This window comes from Panthera leo, chromosome A2, assembly GCF_018350215.1.
Source record: "Panthera leo isolate Ple1 chromosome A2, P.leo_Ple1_pat1.1, whole genome shotgun sequence".
Classification (NCBI taxonomy): domain Eukaryota; kingdom Metazoa; phylum Chordata; class Mammalia; order Carnivora; family Felidae; genus Panthera; species Panthera leo.
The window spans coordinates 103485243-103503004 of NC_056680.1; the positions used below are offsets into that span (position 1 = coordinate 103485243).

General features: G+C 35.6%; 1 protein-coding gene across 2 annotated transcripts in view; it reads right to left on the minus strand.

Annotated features, from left to right (window-relative positions):
• The window catches only part of THSD7A (thrombospondin type 1 domain containing 7A), a 433981-nt gene that overhangs the window by 36421 nt on the left and 379798 nt on the right, over positions 1–17762 (minus strand). For both annotated transcript variants that reach the window (XM_042918979.1, XM_042918974.1), the window contains 3 exons: positions 5949–6127; positions 3549–3554; positions 1735–1868 (listed from right to left, as the gene is read on the minus strand). In XM_042918979.1, the coding sequence (XP_042774913.1) occupies positions 1735–1868; positions 3549–3554; positions 5949–6127 (319 nt within the window). The remainder of the gene's footprint in view (positions 1–1734; positions 1869–3548; positions 3555–5948; positions 6128–17762) is intronic.

A 17762-nucleotide genomic window follows, 5' to 3' on the forward strand; every position in this document is an offset into this window, starting at 1 on the left:
ATAAATCTTATTCCTGAAAAGTTAGATCATGGGTGACAGTGGGCTTCCTCATAACATAAGTAGTCAAGTTCTGGATGTTTTTACATTTGTCTTTACTGTGTGTCACTCAAAAGGGTTGGAAGAAACTGGTATAAAAAGTGATAAAACAGGGCATCTAGGTGGCTCAGTTGGTTGAGCGTCCAACTTCAACTCGGGTCATCATCTCACAGTTCGTGGGTTTGAGGCCCACATCGGGATCTGTGCTGACAGCTCAGAACCTGGAGCTTACTTCAGATTCCCTGTCTCCCTCTCTCTCTGCCCTTCCCCCACTCACTCACTCTCTCTCTCTCTCAAAAATGAACATTAAAAAAATTCAGTATAGAAAAAAAGAGTGACAAGAGACTGTGGATTGAATGCCAATTCTGTCACTTTTCTAGATGTGTGTTTTTGGTAAATTACTTAGTAATTCTGAGTCTACTCTACAAAGTGGAGATAATAAAACCAAATACACTTGTTTGGTAGGGTTCTAGAACCCCTAAGAGGCATATGCAGATACTGTAGGGGCAACTTAATGAGTATAAAACTTGTATTAAGCATTAGGGAATTTGTATGAATATGACAGGATCTCAGTTTGGAGAAAATGATAGAGTTTAATAAAAATGACACATCAGTAAATGGATCCTTTCAAAACAAAGAGGGGTATATGGGATACTATAGGGCAACACTGCTCAATAGAACTTTCTGTGATGATGGAAATACTCTATATCTCTGCAGTCTGACAGAACAGCTGTTAGCCACCTCTGGCTATTGAGCACTTGAAATGTGTCTAGTGTGGCTGAGCAAATGCATTCTTAATTTAATTGTAACTAGTTTAAATGTATTTTTTAAAGTTTATTTATTTATTTTGAGAGATAGAGAGGGAGAGAGGGAACGGGAAGGATAGAGAGAGAGAGGAATCCCAAGCAGGCTCTGTACTGTCAGTGCAGAGCTCAACGTGGGGCTCAAACTCACAAACTGTGAGATCATGACCTGAGGTGAAACCAAGAGTCTGTCGCTTAATCGACTGATCCACCCAGGTGCCCCTTAATCAGTTTAAATTTAAAGTGAAATAGGGGTACCTGGGTGGTTCAGTCAGTTGAGCATCTGACTTCAGCCCAGGTCATGATCTCAAGCTCTGTGTGGGGCTCTGTGCTGATGGCTCAAAGCCTGGAACCTGCTTCAGATTCTGTGTCTCCCTCTCTCTCTGTCCCTCCCCTACTCTGTCTCCCAAAAATAAATAAACATTAAAAAAATTTAAAGTTAAATAGCCACATATGGCTAGTGGCTACCCTATTGGGCAGTGCGGTCAGAGAAGGCTTCCTGGAGGAGAAGAGAATATTCAAAACTTAGCCAGTTTGATGTAAAGGAGCAAGGATTTATAATAGATTATCATTAAAAAGCAGTAAGAAATATTTTTGGCCTTCAAGAAAAAAGGTATTGGGGTTGAGAAAATCTGCATGAGTTCAGCTTGTATTCAATATGTGAATCTTTCTTTTCACAGGAGCACCTTGAAGTGAGGCTCCTGATGTCAGAAGACCCAGTGTGACAAACTGTTGCTTGAAGCAGATCCCCTTAGAGTTTTCCATGCACTCAGACTCCCTAGAAATAAAACTAAAGACAGTTTTATTCAGGAGACTGGGGAGGAGTGAGAGTGGCACACGTGAAATCAGGAGGAGATTGCGCGTTCCTTGTCCACGTAACCAGGCTTGGCCTTACCTCACTTTTCGGGTTTGCACACCCTCTCCACAGTTATCTCGCATGTTGACAAAGGTCACTTTGCAGATGCTCCATGGCTCTGTGACCCATACGTACTGGTTGCACTGACTGTGGCAAGGAACGACCTCATACACCTGAAACACACACAATGAATTCTCAGGGATTTCTCCTCAGGGAACCTGATGAGGATATGTGGGGACACTTCACATCACAACAATCATTACATTCTTTTCACTCCTCTCCTTTCTTGTTCATTATTCTAAACTAGGAATAGAGGAAATCTGAGAGTTAGAGTAGTGATGGGCAGGGCTAGCGGTGCTGTGTTCTCTTGATCCTGTTTGACATCACAGGTGCAGATCTGATCAGGTGGAGCACATGAGACCCATTACACACTGTCCCATACTGACCCACACCACACAGCACTGTGATTTCATGGGCCATCTGTCTTGTTCACAGGCCTGTGTGTCTCCAATGCTTAGGCCAGAGTGCTCAGATGTTAGGCATTCCACAGAGGTTTGTTGAATAGATGAATGAATGAATAGATGAATTAATAAAGTAAATAAGCAGATAAAACTAGTTGTTTTTTTAAAAAAATATGACTTGGCCTGTTTTTCAAATAAATGTATGTAATAATAAGAATTTATACTCTTTTTTTTTGCATTCCATATGTGAAACTGAGTCAAATGGTAAAAAATAAGGGAATAAGCCTCTTTAAAACTAACCCTCAATCATTCAGGGCTTGGAAGCAAGGTCTGAAATTGGTCTCGTATTATACAGCTACAGCCCAAAGCAGGGAGAGCCACATAACACAAAGCAAACTTGTCTGTCCTCCGGTGTCCATGAAGGCTGAAAGCCCCACATTTAGGGTGGGGTGTTGGTCTCAGGATTTTAGAACAATGAACCAATTTTGCTCTTTTCTCAAGGAGAACAATGACTAAATCAAGGAAATAAATAAACCATAATCTACTGCAACACAGCTGACTCAACCGTTAAAGAAAAATGTCTTTTAAAATGATTTCAAAATCTATGGTCATTCAACTCTATTTCCTATTTCACAACACACACACACACACACACACACACACACAAGTATATGTTTGTTTTTTGTAACTACTTAATTCCAGAAAAATCCAGAAAATATAGATATAAATAGCCCCTTGGAGCTATTCTTTTGTGCAAATTTCAGTGAGTAAAGGAGACCCATTCCAAGTGAAAATAAATCATATGCGCTGTTGGCATAAGAATCCACAATTACTCTTATAAATGATCACCTTCACATTGGGTACTGTATTTAAATGGGACTAAATACTACCAGGTAAAACATTACCCTACAACTTGTGGGGAAGGAAAACATTGAAAGAGAAATGCCATTTTTCCTAATGTTTCAATGGTTTTCATTTTAATCTCCTACACTGGACTGAATACAAATCAGTTCAGAGCAACTTCCTGTCACCCATCCTCAGCCTACCTGCACCTTTACCCCTCCCTCCAAGAAGCATGACATAGTTAACAAGAGGTGTCGTTGCCTTTTCAAGGCTGGTGAAGTGAAACTTGTTCCCCCCACTCCTGTATGTCAGGCCCTGATATTAAAATGAGAAAACACAGGTAGCAAGCTAGAAGGACAGAGGGAGAGAGAGAGAGAGAGAGAGAGAGAGAAACAGATGCAAAACAAAAATTGTATGGAAAATGTGCTATTTTCTCCCTGTAAAAGATAAAAGACAACAGCAGAAAAAGAAATCCATTCTCTGAAGTCGGGAGTGAAAAAGAAAACAAGCAGCACTCTACCACGAATCAGGAGGTTTAAAAATTCTTACCTGTGCCTGGAGTAGTGTTCAACAGGAATGAGGAAAAGAAAAAAAATAAGGAAAAAATGTCAGTATATTGAACAAAAAAATTCATGTTCTAAGTTTTAAATATTATGTTATCCACACATAAAAGTCTACTTTTCTTTTTTGGTAAATGATTAGAATATTTTTATTAAGCCCTAAAAGAGAAAAAGCAACTCCTAATTATTGTTGAAAGTGAAGATACACAAATGAGTATTGCAAACAGCACAGTCAAGGTAAAGATTAGATGAACAGAATGAAGAAATCTTAAGAAACTGACTAGACCTAAAAATACATATCATGTGGGATTGATAAATGACTGCAAATATTTTGTAATCCAAATTAGGAATGAAATCTATCCATAGATTGATTAATCTATTGATTTTAATCAATCCATCTACATTTAATCTACATTTAATTTCCATCCACATTTAAGGAAATGAGAATTTGCTTCCTTAATTAGAAAGTGGAAAGTCAAAGACCATTTTCAAGTCAATGGACCACTGATTATTTTATTGAGGAATGTAGAATTATAGCAAAAAAATCCATGTGACTTATAATTTTCAAAATTAACACAAACCTTGGCATATTCTTTACTAACATGTTACTGATAAATCCTAGAAAATTCTATTTTTTTAAATGTAGGACATTTATACTCAAATGGTCAGCAATTTAGTATTTCTCGTTTTAGCTGGAATTTTTCAGTTGTTAATGTTGTAATTTACACCACTAAGCTGATTAACAAGTACGCAAATGTCACCATCAAAATTAAATTTTATCAGAGTTGGAGAGTGACAGAGAAATGATTTAGGTAAAAGAACTTTCATAGCAAAGACAACTTGGCAGAAGGTCTTGAACCTTTAAAAATTTACTAGTAAAAAAATACTGAGGCAAGCATGGTTTATTTAATTGAAGGGCTGACTGGCTGTACACACACACACACACTCTGAACCTATGTGCATATGTCAAATTTCTCTTTATTAGAATCATGGATCAAAAGTTATTACAATTTAAATTTACCATTGAAAATTTAAGATTTAAAAACTTGTAAAAAATATTCTTTTGCATTATGAACCTTACATTTCAGTTATTCTGTTTCATTAGGGTCAGGTAACTGAATTTTCTTTGCAAATATTCACTCTGGCAGGGAAACTCAATTACCAGTAGATGGCAGCAGTGCAGTGTATTATTTGCCTTTGGTTGCCTTTAAGGGAACATGCAGCAAATTCACTCAAGGGAAAAACCAAGATTTTTTTCAGAGTAGTACTTCCTGTAGCATGTAATTCTCCATTTTGTTCATCTTTAATTTCTTTATTCAAAATTTATTTTCTCTAGGGTGTACATTTATTTTTACATCATCATTATTATTTTTGAAGATCTAATTGGCTTTATTATCTGATTCATGAATTGGGCGACATTCCATTTAGCAAGTTGAAGGGAGCACCCTATAGTATACCTTTATTATCATTAATAATTTAAGTTAATTTAGGAAGTAAAGTACGTGTACTGGAAAGCAGTGTGTTTGGAGATTAAAATTAGATGGTCTGTGTATGCGTGAAACCTATCTACATATTTAACGTTGGTTCATATATATGACTTGGTTCATTTGACTCTGACAATATAAATTCATACCTTAATATCTACATATACTATATTAAATTTATTCTTTTTTAACTCACATGTAGGTCAAACAAGATAATAACTGCCTACATCTTATATTACATTTGAATTTGTCACCATTCCCTCTATTAGCCTTTTTACTTCATATCTCCAGTAGAACACAAGTAACAACTATGAACAGCAGATAATGAAGTGAGCATACGAAATCAAATAAAGTTCCAGATAAAATTGAACAGGTCAATGACTAAATTGGTAGATAACATAGTAACACTGACTTTGAGGTCATCTTTATATTTCTTTTTTTCTTAACATACTTTATATCAAAAAAATTTAAATGAACGTCCAAAACCTATTTCCTAGTTTTAGACCCAACCCATATACTTGCTTTCATTTTAAGTAGTTGGTAAATGAGATATCTTTTCTGACATTCTAGGGAAGTATAATAATGAGACAATCTTGCTCTCAGCACACAGCTAGATACAATTTTATGGTATTATCTTAAAGGTAGGTGTCGTTTTAATTTCCATTTAATTATATTCATATGCATATACATGCTGGGTACTAAATGTGATGCAAGGATGATATATCTGATTTGGTATTTTAATAGCATACGTACATTAACTCAGGCATTCTAAAGGTAAAATGGGTCAAATTTCTTACTTGAAAGGGGCTATTATTTACTCTTCTCCATTTGAAGAAAAAAATAGATCATAGTGACTGTAAACAATATGCAGTATTCTCAATATAAGAATCAATGGGAGAAAATACCTGGTTGACATGGTCCAATTTAGGGCAAGGCCTCCCTCCATTATATGGTTTTTCACGCAACCATTTAGACCGAACCTTCACACCGCTCCCACAGGACTTGCTGCACCGTGACCAGTTGGACCACTCACTAAGCTTGCAGTCAGAGGGACAAGGGATGATGCAAGCCTCTTCGATGTAACCTAAATGGAAGAAAATGAGATGAGTGCCATCTCCTCCACATGTCACTTGCACACTACCACCCACCATGCTAGCTCACTTAGAAGGTCCAAGTTCGACTTGACAGCAACATGCAAATGCAAAGATGTCTCCGTCGTTAGGGACTCAAATTAAATTCTGCAGGAAAATGACACACACGTACAGAGACTCTGTTAAAATAACAGCTGAGCAGCTGCCATATGATCTGCTTAGGATTCATGCTCACCATACCTCAACATTTCTGACTTTCTGACAGCTCGTGTTTAATTGACAATAACCTGTCTGCTGCTATATCATTCTCATGCTGTCAGAATGATACATTAAAAAAATTATAACAGTTTTCTATAAAATGCTCTCTGTTAATGTCATGCAAGTTCAAGTTTTTGAGTCCATGCGATGTTCTTCCTCAAGAATAAAGCCAGAGCCTCTCAATCAATATCTGAAAGGGAGTGTTTAACTTAGCACCTTATGCTTTCCCTTCTTTGAAAATCAAATCCGGAGAAGGAGAGTGAAGAATGTTAAATAAATAATGTCTCATATTTTTATAGTGCTGTCAATTTCAAAACAACTTTACATCTTGTTTTCATTTGATTGTCTCAAAAATCTTATAAATGTATCGGGCAGGTAGGTATTGGTTTTCTACTGGATAGATATTCTAACAAATGCAGAAAGGTAATTGACAAGTGTGGGGGCCCACAGTAAGAGATGGGGTCTAGTCCATTACTCGCTCCATCAAATCACACAGCCAATTAACTTAATCATCTACAGATGTGATTTGAGAAATGGGTGCATTTTCCTGGAACAGTCCCTTATTACCAACTTGGCATTTCACAGTATCAATTTATCACTAGTATTCTCCAGGCCAAAATGTGGAAAAAGCAAAATTTCCCTTGGTCGAGAGTCAAATGCATGGCTGTTCTGTGTAATACTCTGATGTGCAGAGGGATTGTTCTTGTAACATTTTACATCAACTTCAAGGATTTGATTTTGAAAATGATAATACTATAAACAACTTGTACAAGGGAACTCTAGGTAGGTTTATAAATTTTTTATGGAGAAAATTCACATACCATAAAAGTCAGCTCACATTTTGGATTTTAATATATTCAGTGGGTCATACAACTGTCACGATTATCTAATTTTAGAACATTTTCATCACCACGAAGAGAAACCCTATACCCGTTAGCAGCCATCTCCTATTTTCCTTTCCCTCGACACCCCGGCTACCACTCATCTATTTTCTATCCCTAAGAATGCACCAATTCTGAACATCTCATAAAATGAAATCAAACATTATGTGGTCTTTCTGATTGGCTTATTTCACTTAGTATAGTGTTTTCAGGGTTCCTCTAGGTTATAGCATATGTTAGTACGTCATTCCTTTTTGTGACTGAATAATGATCCACTGTATAGATATATTTTGCTTATCCATTCATCAGTTAATTGATATTTTAGTTATTTTCCTATTTTGTATATTATGGATAATGCTATGAATATTTGTGTATAAATTTCTGTTTGAACATGTTTTTAATTCTCATGGGTGTATATCTACAAGTGGAATGCTGGCTCATATGGTAACTCTATATTTAACTTTTTGAGGCAATTGTCAAACTGTTTTCCAAAAGTGTACCATTTTATAATGTCAAAACTTGTCTTTTTAATTTTAGGGTCCTTTGAAGAATGAAATTTTAAATGTCAATGAGTCTAATTTACCTATTTTTTTCTTTGGTTGTTGGGGTCTGAGGTCACATCTAGAAAACTATTACCTAATCTGAGGTAATAAAGATTTACACAGGTTTTCTTCTAAGAGTTTTATAGTTTTAGCTCTCATATTTAGGAATATGGTTCACTTAATTTTTGTATATGTTATGAAAAGCTGTGTGTGGGGGGGTCCAACTTCATTCTTTTATATGTGGTTATCATGTTATTCCAGGCCCATTTGTTGAAAAGGCTATTTTTCTACATTGAATTATTTTGGTACCCTTGTTGAAAATCAATTGACCATCAATATAAGGGTTTATATCTCAATTCTAAATGCCATTCTATTGATCTCTATGCCAATACCACACTGTCTTGATTACTGTAACTTTGTTTTGAAGTTTTGAAGTCAGAATGCGTGAGTCCTCCTACTTTGCTCTTATTTTTTAAGATAGTTTCAGCTTTTGGGTGCTTTGTATTTCCATATGCATCTTAGAATCAGCTTGTCAAGTCTTACCCAAAATGGCAGCTAAGTTTTTGATGGGAATTATGCTGAATAGCTTGATCAATTTGGGAGTATTGCCATCTTAATAATCCAGATACATGGAATTTCTTTCCATTTATTTAGGTCTTTCATTTCTTTCACTGATGTTTTCTAATTTTTAGTGTACACATCTTAACACTTCATTTGTTAAATTTATTCCTAAGTATTTCATTCTTTTTATTGTAGGTAGATTTAAAAGAGAACCTTTCATTATAGCGAAACAAGACCACCTAAAAACCAGTATGATAAATTTCATCTAGAAGCTTGTAACCAAAGTGTCCCGGATTGAGACAGTGTTAAAAAGCTAGCCAGTTACTACACAGTATTTCCTAGCTTTATCACAAATTATGTGGAACACATGCTAAAATTGCAGGTTTCCAGGAATCCCCAACATTATGATGCAGTTCAGTTGGGATAGGGTCTCACTTTTAGAAATTTAATGTATTTTCTTGCGTTTACTCACCATTCTTTTTTTATTGAAATCCTTTTATCAAGGTAATTGTGGATTCACATACAATTGCAAGAAATATGAGAAATAATATCAAGAGGTCCCTTCTCTACCTTTCCTAGTTACTTACAACAGTACCTATAGTATAATTTCAACCAAGATACTGAGATTGATACAATCCATTAAGCTTATCTAAGTTTCACTAGTCATCCTTGTACTCATTTATAAATGTGTGAGTGTGTGGGACTGAAATTAGGGAATGCTGTTGTAAGACAAGTCAGAACCAGTTGAATCTGGAGGACAGGCAGATTTGTACATATCTTTCTACATACAGTCCCTGTATTTTTGCCAAAGTTACACATTAGCTGTTTTAAACTTAGTCTCCATACACAAATGTGCATCTTTGTACACTTTCATAAGTACGAAGTTCATTGAACACACACATGAATCCAGAAACCTCTTTGGTGCTCCCTTCCAATCACTATCCCTTCTCACATGGCAGCTACCGTAATTTCTCACAATGCAGAATTGTACTTTTAAAAAATGTTACGTAAATGGAGTCATACAGTGAATAACCATTTGTGCAAGCTTTCTTTCATTCTATAATGTGGCATGAGATTCATCCATATTTTTGCATGTTGTTGAAGGCTATTTATTTATTTTTTAATGTTTATTTATTTTTTTTTTCAACGTTTTTTGTTTTTTGTTTTTTTTATTTTTTACTTTTTTGGGACAGAGAGAGACAGAGCATGAACGGGGGAGGGGCAGAGAGAGAGGGAGACACAGAATCGGAAACAGGCTCCAGGCTCCGAGCCATCAGCCCAGAGCCTGACGCGGGGCTCGAACTCACGGACCGCGAGATCGTGACCTGGCTGAAGTCGGACTCTTAACCGACTGCGCCACCCAGGCGCCCCAATGTTTATTTATTTTTGAGACAGATAGAGACAGAGCATGAATGGGGGAGGGGCAGAGAGAGAGGGAGACACAGAATCTGAAGCAGTCTCCAGGCTCTGAGCTGTCAGCACAGAGCCTGATGCAGGGCTTGAACTCACAGACTGAGATCATGACCTGAGCCAAAGTCGGAAGCTCAACCGACTGAGCCATCCAGGCGCCCCATAAGGCTATTCATTTTAATTGATATATAATATTCTATTGTGTTTATAATATTATGGCTTATTTGTACATTCTAATGATGGTGAGTGGATATTTTTTTAAAATATAATTTATTATCAAATTGGTTTCCATACAACACCCAGTGCTCATCCCAACAAGTGCCCTCCTCCATGCCCATCACCCACTTTCCCTTCTTCCCCACCCCCAACAACCCTCAATTTGTTCTCAGTCCTTAAGAGTCTCTTATGGTTTGCCTCTCTCCTTCTAACTTTTTCCCCCCCTTCCCCTCCCCCATGGTCTTCTGTTAAGTTTCTCAAGATCCACATATGAATGAAAACATATGGTATCTTTCTCTACCTGACTTATTTCACTTAGCATAATACCCTCCAGTTCCATCCACATTGCTGCAAATGGCCAGATTTCACTCTTTCTCATTGCCAAGTAGTATTCCATTGTATATATAAACTACATCTTATTTATCTATTCGTCAGTTGATGGACATTTAGGCTCTTTCCATAATTTGGCTACTGTTGAAAGTGCTGCTATAAACATTGGCATATATGTGCCCCTGTGCATCAGCACTCCTGTATCCCTTGGGTAAATTCCTAGCAGGGCTATTGCTGGGTCATAGGGTAGTTGTATCTTTAATTTTTTGAGGCAGAAGACATGAATGGATATTTTTCAATGTGAAGCTATTGTTAACAATATTGCTATGAGCCTTCTAGAATATGTCTTTTGGTGAACATATGTATTTTTGGGGGGACTATTCCTAGGAGAGAATTTGATGCATCAGAAGGTACCACCTAATTGTAAGTAAAGTATAAAAAAAATCTTTTTAAAGATAGGATCACAAATTTGGCATGAAGAGCAGGGTGCAATGAAAGAATTTTCAAAAGTGTAGGAATTAGTCTCAGCTAGCCTTCAAGAGGGCAGATGAGGCAGCTAGGGCTTTGTCAGCTGTGAAACACTAAAGACAGAAAAAAGACACCAATGCTAAGTTTTGAATGTACTTCTGATACTGAAAAAGGCATCTGGACTATTGATAATGATATAGAGGAAAGTTTAATAAAAAATGAAAGTACCTTATGACAGTGTTTACCAAAATTTTGAAAAGTGTAACTATTCTTCAAATAGATTGCAGTGTCTACTTAAATCTTTGACTTTGATTATGGTTTGAGGTAGGGAAACAAGCCCATCTCACTATTTTGAACTGAAACAAATTTTAAATCTCATTCTGCCTTTCATATAGCATAGCTTAGAAATTAAATTTATCTAAACCAGTAGGAGATGCTTAAAAATGGAACTCTCAAAAGGGCCAGTAATAATTCATTTTATATTTCAAAGTAATAGTTTATGAAATAAAATCAAACTGTAGAAATGCCTAAAGTCATTTCCAAATCAATGGTATTCTGTGACCAAATTGTTTAATACTTGTAAAAGCACAATTTTTTAAAATACCAAATATTTCCAAATGTTATCAATAGCTTTGGCAAAGCATGCTAGTATTTCAAAGGTAATAAATTATTTTATACTTTTTAAAGTTTTTATTTAAGTTTCAGTTAATTAACATACAATCTAATATTGATTCAGGTATAAAATACAGTGATTCAACACTTCCATACAATACCCAGTGCTCAACACAACAAGTGCCCTCCTTAATCCCCACCAGCAATTTAACCTATCTCCCTACTGGTAACCATCATTTTGTTCTCTATAGGTAAGGGTCTGCTTCTTGGTTTGCCTCTCTTTTTTCCCCCTATACTCATTCATAATTTGGCTATTGTAAATAATGTTGCTATAAACATTGGGGTGCATGTATCCCTGTGAATTTGTATTTTTGTATTCCTTGTGTAAACACATAGTAATGCAACTGCTGGGTTTTACAGTTCTATTTTTCACTTTTTTGAGGAACCTCCATACTGTTTTCCAGAGTGGCTGCACCAGTTTGCATTCCCACCAACAAGGCGGGAGGATTCCTTTTTTTCTCCATATCCTCACCAATACTTGTTGGTTTGTTGTGTTGTTGATTTTAGCCATTCTGACAGGTGTGAGGTAATATCTTATTATTGTTTTGATCTGTATTTCCCTGATGATCAGTGATGTTGAGCATCTTCTCATGTGTCTGTTGGTCATCTGTATGTCTTCTTTGGAAAAATGTCTATTCACATCTCCTGTCCATTTTTAACTGGATTATTCATTTTTTAGGTGTTGAGTTTGATAAGTTTTTATAGATTTTGGATACTAACCCTTTATCAGATATGCTATTTGCAAATATCTTCTCTCATTCCACAGGTTGCCTTTTAGAATTGTTGATTGTCTCCTTCACTGTACAGAAGCTTTTTATTTTGGTGTAGTTCCAATAGTTTATTTTTGCTTTTGTTTCCCTTGTCTCAGGAGACATATCCATAAAGTTGCTATGGCTGATATCAAAGAAATAGCTGTCTATGTTTTCCTTGAAGATTTTTATGGTTGTATGTCTCACATTTATGTTTTTAATCCACTTTGAATTTATTTTTGTGTATGGTATAAGAAAATGGTCCAGTTTTCCCAATGCCATTTGTTGAAAAGACTGTCTTGGGGCACCTGGGTGGCTCAGTCAGTTAAGCGTCCGACTTTGGCTCAGGTCATGATCTCACGGTCCCTGAGTTCGAGCCCCGCATCGGGCTCTGTGCTGACAGCTCAGAGCTTGGAGCCCGTTTCAGATTCTGTGTCTCCCTCTCTCTCTGCCCCTCCCCTGTTCATGCTCTGTCTCTGTCTCAAAAATAAACATTAAAAAAAATAAAAAAAATAAAAAAGAAAAGACTTTTTCCCATTGGATATTCTTTCCTGCTTTGTTGAAGATTAATTGACCATATAGTTGTAGGTTCATTTCTGGGTTTTCTTTTCTGTTCCATTGATTTATGTGTCTGTTTTTGTACCAGTACCATACTGCTTTGATCATTAAAGCTGTGTAATATAACTTGAAATCTGGTTTTGTGATGCCTCCAGATTTGATTTTCAAGATTGCTTTGGCTATTCAGGGTCTATTGTGGTTCCATACAAGTTTTAGGATTGTTTGTTCTAGCTCTGTGAAAAATGTTGATGCTATTTTGATAGGGATTTCATTGAATGAGTAGATTGCTTTGGGTAGTATAGACATTTTAATAATATTTGTTCCTCCAATCCATAAGCATGGACTGTTTTTTCACTGCTTTGTGTCCTCATGAATTCCTTTCATTGGTGTTTTATATTTTTCAGAGTATAGGTCTTTAACTCCTTTGGTTAGGTTTATTCCTAGGTATCATGTTGTTTTTGGTGCACTTGTAAATGGGAATGATTCCTTAATTTTTCTCTCTTCTGCTTCATTATTGGTGTATAGAAATGCAGCAGATTTCTGTACATTAATTTTGTATCCTGCGACTTTACTGAATTCTTGTATCAGTTCTAGCAATTTTTGGTGGAGTCTTTCTGGTTTTCTATGTAGAGTACCATGTCATCTGCAAATAGTGTAAGTTTTACGTCTTCCTTACTGATTTGGATGCTTTTTATTTATTTTTGTTGTCTGATTGCTATCGTTACGATTTCCAGTAGTATGTTAAGTAACAGTGATGAGAGTGGACATCCCCAGTGTTTCTGACTGTAGAGAAAAAGCTCTCAGTTTTTCCCCATTTAGGATGATATTACCTGTGGGTTTTTCATAGATGGCCTTTATTATGTTATGTTCCCTGTATCCCAACTTTGTTGAGAGTTTTTATCATGAATGGATGTTGTTCTTTGTCAAATGCTTTTTCTGCATCTATCGAGAGAATCATATGGCTTTTATCCTTTCTTTTATTAATGTAGTATATAATGCTGAGTGTTGAATTTGGCTTACTGGTCTGGTATTGAGAATTTCTGCATCCCTGTTTATCAGGGATATTGGCTTACTGTTCTCTTTTTTAGTGGAGTCTTTATCTGGTTTTGGTATCAGGGTAATGTTGACCTCAAAGAAGGAGTCTGGAAGTTTTCCTTCCTTTTCTGTTTTTGGGAATAGTTTGAAAAGAATAGGTATCAACTCTTCTTTAAATGTCTGGAAGAATTTGCCTGTGAGTCCATGCTCCTGGACTTTGTTTATTGGGAGTTTTTTGGTTACTGATTCAATTATTTGGCTGGTTATTGGTATGTTCAAGTTTTCTATTTCTTCCTGTTTTCGTTTTGGTTGTTCATATATTTCTAGGAATTTATCCATTTATTCAAGGTTGTCCAATCCGTTGGCATATAATTTTTCATAGTATTTTGTATAATTATTTGTATTTCTGTGGCATTGTTAGTTATCTTCTCTCATTTGTGATTTTATTGACTTGGGTACTTTCTCTTTTTGGTAAGTCTTTCCTTTTTGATACAGGTGTATCAATTTTAGTAAGTTTTTTTCAAAGAACCACTCCTAGTTTCATTAATCTGTTCTATTGTTTTGTTGTTATTGTTGTTATTTTTATCATTTATTTCTACTCTAATATTTATTATTTCCTTCCTTCTGCTTGGTTTAGGCTTTGTGTTTGTTCTTTTTCTAACCCTTTTAAGTATAAGGTTAGGTTGTTAATTTGAGATTTTTCTTGCTTCTTAAGGTAGGTCTGTACTGCTATATACTTCCCTGTTAGGACCACTTTTGCTGCATCCCAAAGGCTTTGGACCATTGTGTTTTCATTTTCATTTGTTTACATGTATTTTTTAAAATTTCTTCTTTGATTTCCTGGTTGACCCATTCATTGTTTAGTAGAACATTGTTTAACCTCCATATATTTGTGGCATTTCAGATTTTTTTTTATTGGGTGGACTTCTACCCACTCACGGTAGGTAGAAGGTGCTGTGGTCAGAAAACGGTGCTGTGGTCAGAAAACGTGCATGGTATGACATCAATCTTTTTGCATTTGTTAAGGCTTGCTTTGTAAACTAATCAGATATTAGTATATCTGTATATTAGTATATACAGATATCTGATCTGTTCTAGAGAATTACCTATGTGAACTTGAAAAGAATGTGTATTCTGCTGTTTTAGATGGAATTTTCTGAATACACCTGTTAAGTTCACACTGTGGTCCAGTGTGTCATTCGAAGCCATTGTCTTCCTGTTTATGTTTAGATGATATGTCCATTGATGTAATGGGATGGTAAAGTGTGCTACTATCAGTGTATTATTATCAATGAGTTACTTTATGTTTGTAGTTGTTTTATATATTTGGGTGCTATCATGTCAGGGGCATAAATATTTATGATTGTTAGATATGATTCTCAGACTGTCCCCTTTATTATGATATAGTACCCTTCTTTATCTCTTGTTATAAAGGTAATAAATTATTGAAATATTTCGAGAAGACTTGCACTTCCCCACCTTCAAAATGACTACAAAAGTAAACTTTTAACCTTTTGTTATTTAGTACTCAGAGTTGAAAAGAGAATCACATGATTGTTCATGTCACTACTTCACAAAGTAACAGATAAATGGAAATTCTTTCTTTCCATTTTATCTGTTGAAGTATTATGGCATTAGTGATACTTAACATGTATGACTTCTGACTGATTCACATTGTATTATGAAGTAAGCAGATATAAAACTTTTATGTCTGATCTTCCAATAGCATATTCTAGAAAACATCTCTCAAATAAAATTCAACCTATTAAATTGTTAACAGATATAAATTAGGCATTGACATAAAGAGAAAACTGCAAAAGACTATAATGCCTAGCATTCCATTTTTATTTTCTAGTATGAAACAACACTCAATAATTGCCTGTCATGTTTATCTAGCACAATTAAAATCCTTAATGCTACTAGTAAATTGCTAGATAAGCATTCCCTTGTCTTCTCTGCTAAGATCATTTTTGAGGGCAATTAACACCAAACAATCATAGGGGATGGAAAGACAGAAACATTTGATGCATTTTAAGACTAAATAAACTGATAGCATCTTGTAGCAATTTATGCCTTCTGAGGAATGCTAGAATAAAATAAATGACTTCACAATTATGGTATTAAAACTTTCAGCAATTCAACACTGCATTTAACACATGGAAAATCAAACTCCTGACTTTTGATCATATTTTTTGTATCCTATATCTGTTCTGATTGCTCTTTCAGACTGAAATAAATACAAAACACCAGCAGACTTAAAGTGGCAGCCGTAGGACATATTGCCTTTGAGATATATCCCATCACCTCTTTCATTTGAATTATGAATGAGCAGATAAAATAGCTTTCAACAACCTTCACAATTACTATATTGTGTTGCTGAAAGGTGTACTGCTGATAAAGAATTCCCTTTAAAAGCACATGGAAGATATTGGTTGGTTTTGATTTACAGTTGTGTGAATGAGCAACTCTGGCACTCTAACTAAAACTTCTGAATCAATCTCAAAAGCAACCTCAAAAATCTCTGCTACTTTAATGTATATTATGTGTACATGATTGCAGTTAGGAATGAGAAAAAATTAGCTAGAATTTTATTATCCTCGTGGGTTTAAAAATATTGAAAAAATCATTGAAAAGTTCTCAAATAACATTCTTTTGCAATTATAGATTGAGGACTGATAACTCAGTAACATGGAAAAACCAAATTATTATCTATAGCCAAACTCCCCTAATCAAATGTTCCATTCAAGCTCATACATCCAGTAGATGTAAAGTTATAAATCTACATTGGGTAATTAAAATTTTCATGATGAAGTGTTCAGGAAAATTTATATAACTACAGTGAAATGCTCCTTTAATTTTATTTGTATTTACTTATATACATATGAAGGCCTATGTCTTCATATCTGCTAGGTGCTTATAGATTTTCTCAGGAAGTTTCAACATCAGTGTTAATAGTTGTGGGGTTCTGTTGCTGTTTTTATTCTGATACTGGGAGTTACCCAATGACTAGGCACATTCAGATTCATTTAGGTACAGCTACACACAAGTTTTTTTATCAAGACCATTTCTTATTGCCAACTCTAAAGACTTCTGCTGTATAATAAGGGATGTGGCTGTTCTTTGTCTTTGATTCCTGGGAGGTAGCCTTCAAGTCCTGACGTTTTCTGAATCTTTCTTATTCATGGTGGCTTCTTGGACTATAGGTGAGTTTATGTTAAAGAGATGACTCAGGACGTGGTGCTGGTTACACCACAAAGACAAAACCAATTTAGAGAGTCAGGGTTTTAAGCCACATGATATCCACCCAATCTCTTGGTGGGTAGATTGAGCTTAACCATGTGCCAAAGAATTGATTAATCATGCCTACATTATAAAGCCCCAATAAAAACTCTGGGTACAAAGCTCACATGAGCTTTCTGGCAGATAAGTACACACTGATGTGTAGACAGGGTGATGCCTCCTGGCTTCTTGGGGAGAGAACATGGAAGCCTTATGACTGGGACCCTCCCAGAGCTTGCCTATGTGTCTCTTATTTTGGCTACTTCTGATTTATATCATTTTTCTATAATAAAACTCTATCTTGTAAGTCCAGTTGACCCTGAACAGCATGGGAGGTAGGGATGGTGACTCCCAGTGCAGTTGAAAATACTTGCATAATGTTGACTCCCCCAAAACTTAACTACTAATAGCCTACTGTTGACTAGAAGTCTTACAGATAACATAAAGAGTTGATTAACACACATTTTGTACCCTGTGTATATTATATTGTATATTCTTACAATAAAGTAAGCTAAACAAAGGAAAATTCTAAGAAAATCATAAGGAAGAAAAATATGCTTACAGTACTATACTATATTTATTGAAACAAATCTGTGTATAAGTGGACCCACACAGTTAAACTCATGTTGTTCAAAGGTCAACTATATAGTGCTTTCCCTAAGTTCTCTG